This window comes from Ctenopharyngodon idella, chromosome 8 (genome assembly GCF_019924925.1).
Source record: "Ctenopharyngodon idella isolate HZGC_01 chromosome 8, HZGC01, whole genome shotgun sequence".
Classification (NCBI taxonomy): Eukaryota; Metazoa; Chordata; class Actinopteri; order Cypriniformes; family Xenocyprididae; genus Ctenopharyngodon; species Ctenopharyngodon idella.
The window spans coordinates 14,296,038-14,311,401 of NC_067227.1; the positions used below are offsets into that span (position 1 = coordinate 14,296,038).

General features: G+C 35.2%; 1 protein-coding gene across 2 annotated transcripts in view; it reads left to right on the forward strand.

Annotated features, from left to right (window-relative positions):
* Positions 1-370: 370 nt before the first annotated feature.
* slc23a2 (solute carrier family 23 member 2) overlaps positions 371-15,364 on the forward strand; it is a 41,627-nt gene continuing 26,633 nt past the window's right edge. The window contains exons 1-2 of one of the 2 annotated variants that reach the window (XM_051902078.1): positions 371-668; positions 13,059-13,121. In XM_051902078.1, coding sequence (XP_051758038.1) covers positions 13,109-13,121 — 13 coding nt within the window. In that variant the 5' untranslated portion in view covers positions 371-668; positions 13,059-13,108. The remainder of the gene's footprint in view (positions 669-13,058; positions 13,122-15,364) is intronic. The other variant, XM_051902079.1, reaches the window with a different exon arrangement.

Sequence of the window (15,364 nt, forward strand, 5' to 3'; positions counted from 1 at the left end):
GTTAGATGTGTTTATTTCATTCATATATGTGTTTAAATATATTTTCTGTCTTTTTTCTTAACCCCTCTAACTTTTGTTTTTCGTTATTTTTATGTTGTATGTTGTAAATATGGCTGTTCGATAGCCTACTTTTAAGAAAGATAAAAAAGAGATTTTAAAGCGCCATCTTTACTGTTACACCACACCGGAGGAAACGATAGTCCTGTGAGGCAGATAGGGGGCGTGTGAAGGAGGTTACACTGAGTGGCCTTTTGGAATCAAAGGTGCAGGCGCTTCACCGGCAAAAGATGACTGGAGTGTTGCGTCATCGCTTCTGAACAATTCTATTGGCTGAGAGTCATCAGAAGGCGGGGCTTCTGAGCGTCGCGACGTAAGGGTTTGTTTTGAGCATGCGTTGAAATGCCACAGTGCGCCTGTGTGTACGTCCGTGTGTTGATATATAACAGGGAAAAATCGTTTCAGTCGTCTCCTGCTCATCATATGTAAGCCCGTGTAGTCAGAAGACTCAATCCTGCCGAAGGTGTTTGATCAGAGAAAGTCGTTGTTTCTGTATTTACCCTCAGTAGGGCTGAAGTAGGACACTCAGTGTAGCTTCCAGGCACCACGACAGACAGAACACAAGGGGAAATTACAGAACAGGAGGACACCGATTTTTTCTTCCCTGAAAGGTGAGCAATAACGATTGAATGTATTTTGTGACACAAGTGGTGTACTTGTAACTGTAAATATATGTTTTCTTAATGTCAAATAGCGTTATAATTATGGAAAATGTTCTAGTCGCACTCGCATCCCATCAACACCTCATTCCAGTCCCAGAGATGCGATACAACTATGCAGAATCTGATTTATAACTGGCTTGATTACATATACAATAAAGACGACGCTGTTACATGAACACTTACAGTTTTTTCATGTTTTTGTTCTATGGATTATGTGTATATAAGATTTAATTTTGAGGTATGGATAACGTTCAGCACTATCGACCTGTCTGGTGAGCTGGGCCATATAGATGTTGAATCACTGGCTCTTTTAAAGGACCACGTGCTTTCAGCCGGTCTGGTTTGAGATCTTATAATATACATCTTATAATAACTACAAGTGACAGCGAGTTAATCTCTCTCAGTTTTCCAATCTGCGCACATGCTTAAACACACATGGTTGATCACTTAATTAAGATTTAATAATGCAAGAGGACATTAAAATGCCACATTTAATTAAACCAAACACAAGAGTATTAAGTATATGGTTTTCCCCCCTCAAAAGTAGTGAGAAATTTATTATTTTTCTGTCATTCATCCAGTATGGTGAAATGATAGTTTAAATATTAAGCGTTCTTATCTTAGTTGATCAAATAAAGGGATACTTGTTTTGATAATCTTTGAGAGGTAAGCCAAGGTTAGTAATAGTTTGATAGAAGAGGTGACTTAAGGTAAAGCATGTGAGGAAGATGTGGTAAGGTTCATGCGGTTCATGCCTGACGTCATCACCTGTGACTCATGTGATACAACCTGGACTTAGTTTAAAAAAAAAGAATAAATAAATAAAACCTGGACTTGTGCCTCATTTATTATCATGAATTGATTGGGTAATTGGTACATGTTTTCCAGCAGTGATTTCAAAACTGTAAACGGTCTCTATGGCAACTTTAACCTATCCCAATTGTGCCCTTGTGCTAGATACTTTACTTAGGCTATTGTTCCTGTAATAACATGGATGCAGCGGAAATTGCTGAATGGCAAATTAGTAGGACAAAAAGTCAATGGTGTTAGTATAAGGATTTTACGGCTTTTGAAAATATTGAAATATTGGGAAATTGTGATGACTTCTAACATTATTAATATCTTTAGTGTAGGGCTGGCTAAAAAATATTGAATTCTCGATTCTCATTTTGATTAAAAAAAAAAAACAATATCGATTCTTAAGTCCTAAGAATCTATCTTTTAGTCTATGCTGTTTTCAGTTGGTGAATGGAAAAAAATATTATGGCGTGCTTCCCATCCAATAAATCACAATAAGCTTTGTGCTTTGTTACTTTTCATATGAAACAAATTCTCAGATTTCATTATTTCAGATATCATAATTCTGTCCATTTTATTATGAAATTCAAACAAATACAGTTTTGGTGCTCTTTAAAGGGTTAGTTCACCCAAAAATGAAAATTCTGTCATTTATTACTCACCCTCGTGTCGTTCCACACCAGTAAGACTTTCGTTCATCTTCGGAACACAAATTAATATATTTTTGATGAAGTCTGAGAGGTTTCTGTCCCTCCGTAGAGATCCAACGCAACTACCACTCCAAGGTCCAGAAAGGTAGGAAAAACATCATTAAAGTACTCCATGTGACTCCAGTGGCTTAACCGTAATTTTATGAAGCGATGCAAGTGCTTTGTTTGGCAAAAAAAAAAAAAAAAAAAACATAATTTACCACTTTATTTACAAAAAAGCATGTTGTTTACGCAACGTCTCTCGCATGAACAAAACACGCATGCGCCGTGAAGCTCTTGTGAACGAGTGTTGCAGATCAGTATTTTTGTAAGTAAAGTGGTAAATTATGTTTTGTTTTTTGCACTCGCATCGCTTCATAAAATTGAGGTTAAACCACTGGAGTCACATGGAGTACTTTAATGATGTTTTTCCTACCTTTCTGGACCTTGGAGTGGTAGTTGTGTTGGATCTCTAGAAACCTCTCAGATGCGAGGTTGAGTAATAAATAACAGAATTTTCATTTTTGGGTGAACTAACCCTTTAATGTGGAATTTAAGATCGCTGTTGCCATCTCATTTCAAGCGCTTTGTGAATGTGAACGCATCATCTCTTCCACTTTACTACAGTTAAAGCACCAAATAAACATGACTGAACATCAGAAGGATTGTTAAAAGGGACAGTACAACTTACCGAAATCCGTATCATGTCTCATGTAATCGCTCAATCAACCATGGAAAGACATCAATAAAACAGCTTGAGAACAATGTCACATTATGCACATCTACATAGGAAAAGCAATTCAGCGACCATAAACTTGGTAGTTAGCTAGAAAAGTAACTCTAGAGAGGAGCATTTTCATAAATATATGCACCATATTACATATTTACTGTTCTTTAATATTTAATGTATTTTTGAATAATATTTTTTATGACAGACACCATTTAAATATTTACATTTCAAAAAACTAATTGAATTAGAAACCTACTGTAAGCCAATCGAATTGCAAGCTTGTGAATCATGTATCTTTGCTGACTAAAAGTATTAATCATACTGAACCCAAACTTTTGAGTGGTAGTGTGTTTGTTTATAATGTTAAAAAAAAATTGAATCAGCATGATGTTGATCTTTGTAGAGTAAAATAAGTTAACATCAGCCTGTGTGTTGAGGGTCTTATTAGAAACATGGTAACACTTTATAATAAGGTTCATTAGTTAACATGAACTAATAATGAACTGCACTTATACAGCATTTATTAATCTTTGTTAATGTTAATTTCAACATTTACTAATACATTATTAAAATCTTGTTAACATTAGTTAATGCACTGTGAACTAACACAAATGATGAACAACTGTATTTTAATTAACTATGTTAACAAAGATTAGTAAATACAGTAACAAATGTATTGCTCATGGTTAGTTTATGTTAGTTAATACATTAACTAATGTTTAACTAATGAACCTTATTGTAAAGTGTTACCGGAAACATTTGGACACTAAGTAAAATCGTCGAATAATATCAAAGCTTGCTACATGACATACAAATTTAAATCTTCCTCAGAAATCTTCCTCAGAAATCTCTATGAAGTTAATTTTACTCAGCAATCATAAATGGAAATGTCATGGAAATGATTTGGTCAAACGATGTGCATGGGAACACTGCAGAAATAATAGCAAATCATGACCTCACGAATCTTCCAGTTATGTTGACTTAACAGTTTTATAAACGTCTACAAACACTCAAGTCTCAGTTAAGCTCAAGTGCTCAAAAAGGACACAAGTAAACTAATATCCTTCAAAAAAATTCTCTTCAAAATAATGGATAAATAAATGTTAAGTAAAATAAGTAAATGTTAAGTAAAATGAAATAGTCAAAGCCTGCTTGCACTGGACGTGCTGGTTTCGGCCTCATCACCGGCTGCATGTCCTCATCTCATATACACCCTAGATTCACAACTACCTGTTAATGTACTCACATTTGTGTAAAGTAGCCTTGTTAAGTTTGGGTGAGTAAGGCCAAAATGCACAAGATACAGTGCCTTCAATGCCCTGTAGATGGCGATATCACTTCTTTTTGTAGCAGAGATAAACTGCTGCAGAAAAAGTTAGGTGCCATGCAAAATGTAACAAGTAATTGCATTACTAATGCTCATTACAGATGTATTGGAGTAAATATACTTATTCAAAAATGTAGTCAAGTAGAGAGTAAAAGTAGTAAAATTTTTGCTACTCATTACTACAAAATAGCCAAATAGATCCAGTACAGTAACTAATTACATTTACTCAAATACTTTACACCACTGCATTTCTAAAAAAATAGTTGATTGTACTCTTTTTTTTTTTTTTTGAGCCTATCCTTTAAAATGATATAAACTGAAAGACACCCAGGACTGCATAAACAGTTTAGATAAACAGATGTAGCTCAGAGGAACTCAGTCTGGATTGTGGCAGCTGTATTTTATAGCATAGGTTGTTGAGCAGCAGAAGACTGTTTTGAGTGGAATGCTTTGCTTAAACAAATCTGTTGTGCTTGGTTTTGACTTGCCTAAATATTGTACAGAGAAGTTAAAGGCGATGGATCCTGAAAGTTATAGTCTTATTTTTTTTATCTTAGGCCCTGTTTACACCTGGTTTTAAGATGCATTTTGGTCGATCGGATCACAAGTGGACGACGCTAAATACAGGTGTAAACAGGGTCTAAAATGTTCAGAGCTTGTCCACTTCCGAGCACTTCCAGAGGTAGTCGAAAACACTTTTGACCGGATTGCTTGACGCTCAAATGTGGTCAAATGTGTTCGAACAGCCCCAAAAGACCACATACTCTCTGCCTACTGACCTAATGCGCAAACATTATGGGAAGCACGCTAACCAGACTGGTTTTAAACTTTGTTAGCTGGAAACCTAAGTTTAGTTTGAAGATAAAAAACATACCAAAGCACAATGTTCTCTCACCATTCCTTATTTCTAACATGTACTCTTGGCATTCGGTGTGAGAGTGGACAAAAGAGATGGATTAAAACACCAGTTGTAAACGGGTATGTGTCTCCCTCATCTACTTGTGATCCAATCGACCAAAATGCATCTTAATACCAGGTGGAAACAGGGCCTTAGTTTGAATCAGCATTTGTCAGCAGAAGTCATTGCTCACTTGTCTATCCAGACATGCCCAGAAGTGGATTGTTTAAGAAATTGCCAATTAACTGTATTGATTTCTCAGACAGCTTAACTAAGTTAAGGGAGAGCCATGTAATTAAACGGTGAAGCTGAGAGAGCATGTTAACACACCAGCAGGCTGACACTCACAAAATATTATGCAGCACACCTCTGAAAAACAAGATGGTATTTAGGTCTTCCTCTTTTTGATTCTTTCTTTTTCTCAGTCATCTGATCACTCTCAAAATGAGACTTAGTCTCTTGAAGCGAAAAATATGCCATCACTCACGCACTCTCACTCACGCTATTTCAGTCTTTTTTTCACCAATTCTTATTCTCTCTTCCCTTTTCTTGTCTCTTTCCGTTTTTTAAACATTTGAATTTGCCTAAGTCTGCTCATCATTTACTGAATGAGCTTGTACAGGTTGTTGTTTTAAATAAGAGTCTTGGTAGTTGGGGTTTGGTAGTTGAAGGATGCAAACCAAAAACTTATTCATGACAAATTAATAAGCTACATTACTTAAGTTCAAAACAAAAAAACTTATTTTTTTTCCCCCTAATATGGAAGTCAGTGGTGCCCCAAAGCAGCCTGGTTACAAACTTACTTCAAAATATATTTCTTTGTGTTCAACAGAACAAAAAGATTTATACAAGTTTGGAACAACTTGAGGGTGAGTAAATGATGACAGAATTTTCATTTTTGGTGAACTATTCCTTTCATAGCTCATAGTTTGCATTGTGAAATAGTCCAGCCCTGAGACTGATTTAATAAATACATGAATATTTAATTCAAATCATCAGCTTCTGTATCTGATGATTCAATACACTAAAGTGACTTTTAATGACAATTGCTGGTAACTGTCTTTATTTCCTGTCAATATCATAGTTAAAGGGATAGTTCACCCAAAAATGAAAATTCTGTTATTTACTCACCCTCATGTCGTCCCAAACCTTTGACTCTTTCTTCTGTGGATAAAAGATCATTTGAAGAATGTTGGTAACCATTGATTTCCATTGTATGGTCAAATTTGTTAAAAATATCATCTTTTATCTTTCACAGAAGAAAGTAAGTTATGATGACATGGCTTTTAAAGAATGGAATTCTGTAGTTGTATGTAATAACAACCTATGACCTATAACCCCTTATTGGCCTCTGATTGGGATCCTTTCAATAAACCACCCCTATAGAACTTGCAAAGCTGAGATCCTGTTGGTTGGCCTCAATGTAAATTTTAGAGTATCACACCTTGCATGAGAGAAAGGTGTTAACCTTTCTCTTATGTCACTGGTTTCTTATGACAGAAGGCTCCACTGATATTACTCAGTTCATTCATTGGCTTCACTCTTGCATTTATTAGGTCTGAGTTTTTCGTGTCTCAGGAAATTTGTCAGATTTGACATTTGTTTGATTTTCACATCATGTGAAGGGGATTTTGTGCTTTTTGTTTCTTTTTTGAGTTACTGGATGAGTCAGGGCTCCTAAGAACTGCCAAATCATGGTTGAGACAAAAATCTGGTTCATATTCTAAGAATTTATCACTGGTGGTATATTGCCATTGCTCCTACAATCCTTGCTTTATTTATGTATTTATTTTTTAAATAAAAGAAAATAATATAATAATAACCTCAAATGATAATGATTATGTACTTATGTTAAACTTTTGCCATCAGCTTTTAAACTTCAGCGCTTTGTATGACAAACTTTACTTTTTTTTTTTTTTTTTTTTTTGAGAATGACCATGACCTACCATAATGTTGAAACAACAGCAGTTAGGCAGAGGGTGAATTAACTATTGCTATATTTTCGAATGAAATGATTTTACAGTATTTTGCTCTAATGTATGGGGCCCTTTTCAGCAGCTTTCATTCATTTTCATGTAGTTGACCAACTTGACCTTATAAAAGCAGACAATCAGGGTCACATGATGTGCTTGACTGCATGGTTTTTAAATTTGTCTGACGACGTCCTTGATAGTGCCTTTTTGTGGTCACAAAATGTGCAGACAGTGTTTTTGTGTCAGATTGATCTATAACCTGTTTGATTCAGTCTATTTGAGTTGATATCATTAGGTTAGGTAAAGAGATTAACTGTTCGTTTTAAATTTTAGATATTTTTTTTTTTTTTTTATCTCCCTGATATAGTTAAACTTATTTAGTTAAGCTCAGACTTAAAGCACTGCATTTTGACTTTCACCAAAATTCTTCTGTTCTTTCTGAACAGCATCTGTTGAGATCCTGTAGTTGATACACACCTCTATAAATTTCTCTTTCTGTGCTGCAGTAAATGTTGTCATGCTATCTGGTGCAGACTAGATTTAAGTCCTCCTGAGCCCTCCTGATACCCCTGTTGATTTAAATGCCCCCTTCTTTCCCCTGGGCTCCCTGTTTAATTGATGTTCATTCAAGGTACCCTATGGATATATTCATTTCTAAAGGAATTTGTCATTCTTTGATATTCACTGTACTAAAACTCAATAGTTTGCCCCTGCAGAGGTGCGCTGTGATGTTTAAATCTCCCCTCACAGTGGTGCAGGGCAGCGGTCCAGTGATGTCAGGCTCCTACAGTGCTGCAGTATTGTCACTAAGCTCACTTCACCACTGAGAGGGCTAATTAAACGGCATATTTGTGGCAGTTAACTATTGAGGAATGTGTTGTCATGGGTGTGGAAAGGTCGGCTTCTTTCCCGGAAAACCAGTGAAAATCACAAATTACGACTCAGGGCACGGGTTTTCAAACTTTTTAGTGCTAAAGACAATCAGATATAAAGCCAGCAATTTATTTGTACAGACCCATTATACTGTCTGAAAAATATCAGTGTTGTTTTAAGTATATTATTTATATACTTTTTACAAATATTTATAATTAGCTTAATAATTAGCCTAATGAATACTTTTTATAATTAGCGTTTATTTTTATTTTAATGTAGTTTAAGTTTTAGTACTTTTGTTTGTGCTTTTGTCTTTTTTTTTTTTTTTTTTTAATTTGTTTTAGTCAGTTTTAGTCATTTTAGTATTTCAACTTGAGCATATTTATTTCAGTTAGTTGCCAAGGCAACATTTCTAATTTTCTTTAATTAAATTTTTCATCTAATATTTATAGTTTTATTTATATTTAAAGAAAAGGATTTTTAATCATTTCTTTTAGTTAACAGTAACAACACTGAAAATAGTAAATGTTAATATAACGACAACACATTGTATCCAAGAGTAAATCATATTTTAAGTGTTATTGAATAAATAAATATTAAATTGTTTGACTTAAGAGCAGTATACAAAAATACACTAAAGCTAAAGCCAATTATTTAAATGTTAAATGGAAAATATTATATTAAGTAAAGGTACTAATATAATTACTTTTGCATCTTCCCTCTAATTACAAAATGCAAAGTATTTTGTTTGCCCAATATTAGAATATTACATAAATGTTTAGTTGAAGTCAGATTTATTTCTATAGCATTTTTTGCATTAAATATTAAAAACAGTAAATAATATCAATTTAATTTAGTTAATATCGAAGCAAAAGATAATGCCAGACAAACAGTGAGCGAGTTAAGGATAACAGTAGTGACGAAACAGCACCTTCGAAAGAGGCAATGTGTTTACTAACTATTCATATGTACCTTACATATCTTATATCTTACTGTTAAAATACCTTTTTTTTTTTTTTTTTTTTTTTATTCGTCTGTGGACCCCCTAGCACCCTCTTGTGGACAGCTGTTGGGTTCTTAGACCCTAATTTTAAAACCCTTGACTCAGGGAAGGACGAGTCACATTGTTGTGCATGATCTTGGCAAAGCTTATTAAGTGGAAGTTTGTGACTGTATAAATGCTGAGTTTAGCGTTGTATAAAGAATGTTTGTGGAATCTGATGAGTTTTATTAGTCACGAGTGACGAGTTCCTCTAAAGCTATTGACAGAGAACTATTGAGTTCAATTAAGTCTGTTTGGACTGATTATCTCAGAATACCCTGGTTTCAGTTCCATGAACTGTGGTTGACATTTGGTCATGGAAAAAAAATAAAATAAAAATCATATTACTGTTCAAAAGTTTGGTGTCAATAAGATTGTTACAGAAGATTTCGATTTCTTATAAATGCTGTTCGTTTGAACTTTCTATTCATCAAAGAACCCTGAAAAAAAATGTATAACAGTTTTTAAAATTAAGCACTGTTGAACTGTTTTCAACATTGATAATAATAATAAGAAATGTTTCTTCATTTCAGCCAATTAGAATGATTTCTGAAGGATCATGTAACAAATTAATAATAACAAATGTATTATATATTGTCTTGATAGCTAAATGTCTTGTTCTACAAAATGTATTGTTAGCACCATTTTGTTTAGCTTTGGGACTGGCTTTGTCGCATCTTAATTCCCATGAGACAAAAAGTGAAACTTTCAATGGGCACATTATGCTAAATGTGTATGTGATGAACTGACATATTCTGACAATCTCTATCGATGGCCTTCACAACCGTCCGAATGTCTGACTAGTTTCATCATTAGGAAAGCAGCAGAAATGAGCTCAGTGTGTGTTTTGTCTATAAATGTGCTCCTGAAGAGGCTGGTTGTCTAGGTTTAACCGTTTAAACACCAGTAAGCTGTAATTATGAGGTAATAGGAACATTAGTGCTTCAAACGTTAGTCACCAGTGTGTCAACAGACATTGTTGTGGGAGTATTACAAAACTGATGTCTGGACTTTATTTTCATTCAAAAATAAAAGTCTGTAGAAACTAGTGCCGAATTAAAGCACCTCAAGTTCATCCTTTATTCTCTTCCTGTGGTGTCTTAAAACTGTTATGAATTTGTTGGATTAGTCTTGCTCCAGTAATAATTGTTTTCCAGAGAGATGGTGATCTCCAGGTTTAAGGTTTCTTTCTTCTTTTTTTTTTTTTCTTTTTTTTGTTATTTTGACCTCACATGAGTTAGCCAAATATTTTTGTGACTCAATTTTTCCACCTCGGGCTCTTTCCAGATTTGTATGGATGCTTCGTCCTTGTTTGTAATGTTGGATTTGTTGTTGTTTGTCTGCCTGCCTTATAGTAAAATGGATCTGGTTCTGTTTGAAATCAGGACTTTAAAGGGTTAGTTCACCCAAAAATGAAAATTCTGTCTTTAATTACTCACCCTCATGTCGTTCCAAACCTGTAAGACCTTCATTCATCTTCGGAACACAAATTAAGATATTTTTGATGAAATCTGAGAGGTATATGACTCATCCATAGACAGCAATATGATCAACACTTTCAAGGTCCAGAAAGGTACTAAAGACATCATTAAAACAGTCAACGTGACTGCAGTGGTTCAACCTTAATTTTATTAAGCGACGAGAATACTTTTTGTGCGCAAAAACAAAAATAACGACTTTATTCAACAATATCTTCTCTTCTGTGTGTGTGTGTGTGTGTGTGTGTGTATATATATATATATATATATATATATATATATATAATTTTTTTTTTTTTTTTTTTTTTTCTAATTTTATTTTGATTAGATTTTTTTTTCACTGTTATTTTTTACTTACTGTTGTAGTGGCTGATTATTTGTCTTCCTCATTTTGTGTGTTAAAACGATATCAAAACAACAATAAAATATTTGTTCTTAATGTAAAAGAATAGCAGAGTCCACATCACAAATATAACAATACTGGCACAGAGGAACAATGTCATTTGAATCAGCTGATGAACAATAAAAAGATTGACAGCCAATCAGAATCCATCCTGCTTTAAAAAGCTTGAACATTTCAATCGACTGATGACATAACTGCAAATAAACTTATAATAAAAAGAATGTTACTGTGTGTTAGTGCGGACTCTAATATAGTTATCATTATAGTTACCTTTATAAGCCACATTTCCACCGCAGGAACTTTCCCTAGAAACTAGGGATGGTACTCTGTGTGTTTCAACCACAGGAACCAGAGTCTAAATGAAGTTCCAGGTAAAAATTTCCCCCTCAGAAAGTCCCTGCTCGCGAGGTAGTACTTTTTCAAAGTTCAGGAACTTTCTGGGGTGGGATTTGGGCTCTGACCATGCTGATTGATTTGTTGACTCCACACAGCATTTTATTTCAATTACCATTTTTAAAAGCCTGTTGCAGTGTGTGCAGTAAAGGACAATTCCCACCGCCCAGACAAACGCCAGCAAACACCAACAAACAAGTTGGCCATTGGATTTAGAATTTTATGAAAAATAACTGTCATGTTCACACTGCCCCAACAGATACCAACAAACGCTGATTGAACATGTTCACTCGGGTGAAAACAAACCCCGACCAACGGCAACAGACACAGACAGGGTACACTGATCCAACAAAGCCCAACAAACCTGTTTGTCTGTGCGGTGTGAATTGGCCTTGAGTATTCGAATCAACAGTGGAGTATAAAAAATACGGCCGATGGACGAAATCCAGTGGGAACTGGAAAGTCACACACAGTCCTACGTCACCGGACTAATTTGCCTAATCTTCACGGTACTTTAGACCGCAATTAAAACGCAGACAGCAACAGATCTGGGGGGAAAAAAAATTCTGGGCCAAATTGTTCTGGGTAATTTCGGTGGAAACGCGGCTATAGTTATCGTTCTTGGTGTGAACAGGCCTTAAATCTGCTCCGATAAACCTTGTGTGACTGCAGTGTCTGTGGGTGGATCCGTCCTGCTGTGTTTTGGACCGTCCGCTGATGATCACATTACTAGGACACATATTACTTGATGGGTCATGACTAACAGCAGTAATGCTGAATGCTGATATAAACCGACAGCTCACTCTGTTTGTCTACGTGCCTCGCAGGCACACACACACACACACGCACACGCACACGCACGCACACGTACTTGTACACATGAGCCCCTTCCACACATTAAACCCTGTAAATTACCAGATAGACACTTCCAGGTAAATGCACAAATGTGCTGTTCAGCGTTCTGTCTTTTTACCGGTAAGATACAATTCACACAACTGTGATGTCAGTCATCGGAAATGACCTTTAAACTCTGCACCGTTTTCTTCGTCCACGTGGAAGAGAAGCACTTTAGTTTCCACTATCAGTCCAATTTTACTTTTTTTTTTTTTTTTTTTTTTTTACCCTGAGTGACAGGTGTAAGTTGTTACAGCTACTGTACTTAATTTTGGATAGAGCACACTTTTACCCAGCAGTCCATATAGCGAAGAGTAAATTCGCGCAAAGAGGAACAGAACAGAACATTTGGTAAATGATCTTAAAGTGTGGTCACATTTACTGTTGATCGGCAAATTTTATTGTCATTTCAGTAGGAAACCGGGAATGTCTCGTGATTTAGCAATGGGTTCACCACACTGACCGACAGAAAGCTGCTTGGTTTATTTGTACAAACTAAGGGAAGAGTCCAAATTGTTGTCTGTGGCAATCAACTGCATGCCAAAGATCTTGTTTGAACTTTTTAGAGCTGAACAAATTTGTTTAAGCTTTGTGAAGTATTAGGCACAGATTTGCTTATATGCAAGCACTTTCAAAATATCAATATGTTTATTAAACCGCTTAGATTAGATTATTATTTGAAATTGAATTAAAAAAGGTGTGATTTGTGATTTGCATTTTGGCTGCTGATTAACACCTGTCTCCTCTATCTTTCTTTTTGTCAACCCTTATTCCTTTTCCATGTCCCTACCTCTTTTCTTCTGTCTTCTTCTTTTGCATCTTCCCTCTATCCTTCTCCCAGTTTAACCCCTCCCACACAGATGCTTACGGCCGACCTGATTGGTGGGAGTGATGTGTGAACTAGGTACTCATTTCTTTACTGTCCCCAGCTGCACTTGGATTTGCACTTGGACACCTGCTTTCCAAATAAAATCAATAGACTGTCACAGATATCTAGTATCAACATTCTCAGTATCAATTTGCTCAGTAAACTGTAAATAAGATTTTGTTTTAAGAAGACGGTAACTCTTTAATGCCATATCTAAAATGATAGTTAATGTTAGATTTAATCACAATTGGGCATATTGTAAATGAAAGATTGTTCTAAGGGTATATCTTTTTTATATATTGGACATAATCCATGTCATTGTTTTGATTTACATTGCGCGAATCACGTCTAGTGTAATTTTAGTTTTAATGAAGGCAACCTGACAACCAAGCGTTAATTTTGGTATATGTTGGTCAAATGAAAGAGAGAAAAAAAATGCTGCATGATTAATCATTAACTCATTGCCTGCCACTGGCGAGTTATCTTGCCTTTTGTGAGAAAACATTTCTCCGCCAAACACAATATTTAACGGCTTTCCGTGTTTTCACTGTTATAAGGTAGAGGGTGCTATTACGCATCTTCTGAAAGAGTACTGAATCTCCTGATCAAAACACAGGTAAAAAAGAGGCAGAAACAAGCAATAGCATATGTAATCATAAGCATATGTATAATAATGCGATCATCAACATTAAACAGCATATAAATCAAAACTGCCTAACGTTACTGAATGAAATGTCGAGCTACAGGACTGTGCAAGCATTAGGGGTGTTTATGGACTCGATCTACTCCATCTATCGTTCTGAATCTCATCCAGGTGTAATCTTTGACAAATCATGATTTTTCTCAGCTTTTTGCTCAAAATGTTGCTTTTTTATTAAACTTACCCATATGATATATTGTATGTATCTTTAGATATTCGTACAACAAAATATTCTGGGGGCCATGAAATTTTTTTTGAAAATGATCAGCGCCGGTGGGGAAGGAGTTAAAAGATTGTGATCTTGATTCAAACACTCATGTGATCTTATTCCTAAATGACAACGTTGTCTATTAAACCTTTTACAAGTATGATCACAGCAAACATTCAAATCTGCTTCAGTGCTGCCGCTGACCCAGAGAGAGCAGTTGTCACATTTAGTTATGAAACAGATTCACAAATGGTCTTTTCAACCACACAGTATTGTTATTTCTGTGTTACAATCATTTAAATTATCACAGAAGTACTGGGATAAACGTTATACGTGCGTGTGTGTGTGTGTGTAATATATATATATATATATATATATATATATATAAAAACATATTTCAAGACACTTGGTCCTAACCAAAACTATATGTATAATAGTTAATATGTTAAATACATAGTATAATAAAATGTTTAATACACAGTTATGAGGAGCCGGATTTTTTTTAGACCAATGAGATTTGGCTTGCCACCCAGCAAGAAATAGAAACCAAGTGATTGACAAAATATCTATAATTATTATTAATAATTATATCTATTAAATTCCATGTAAATATCTAATCTATATCTAACATAAATTTATAAAATACTATATATATATTAATAACATTATATTAAGTACATAACATATAGTTATATTTATTACACATAACTTAATATAATGTTTATAAAATAATGAATTATTTCGATGTTTCATGTTCAGTTATGTGAAGCTGGATTTTGGACCAGTGAGATGTCACAGTGATTGTGACCACACAGCAAGAAATAGAAACCAAGCGGTTGACACAATATCTTGTAGTTTGCCGTGACCGTTCCTTGTTTGGATAAGTGCAAGAGTCTGGCACTGCATGTGTAGCTCTGATGGGGGGGGTTGTGGACCCAGATGGCTTCTAGATACCAAGCAGATGTGATTGTCCTGGAGTTCAAGGCTGCTGAGGGATCATGGGCTGTAGGGGGAGGGATGAAGCCGTTGGTGGTGAGATGACGCGTCTAATCACTGTCATTAATTGGGGAGGGTGCTGCTGGCCCAAGGCCACAAGAAAAGTAAACAGGACTTGACTGTTACCAAAATCAACAACATCCGCTGATAAAGCGTTCTGACCTTCGCCAGTCACTCGCTTTCTTTCATTTGCTTCTGTTTTACATCAAACCCATCCTATCTTCGTCATCCCTCTTCCCCCCTGTCCTCCAACTTCTTTCTTTTTTCATCTCCTTAGCCTTTTCTTCTTTTTTATTATTCTTTACCTCTCAACATTTTTTCCAAATCCTCTTTTGCTTGTTTGTTACTGTAGATGTTTGATCACACATTATTGTT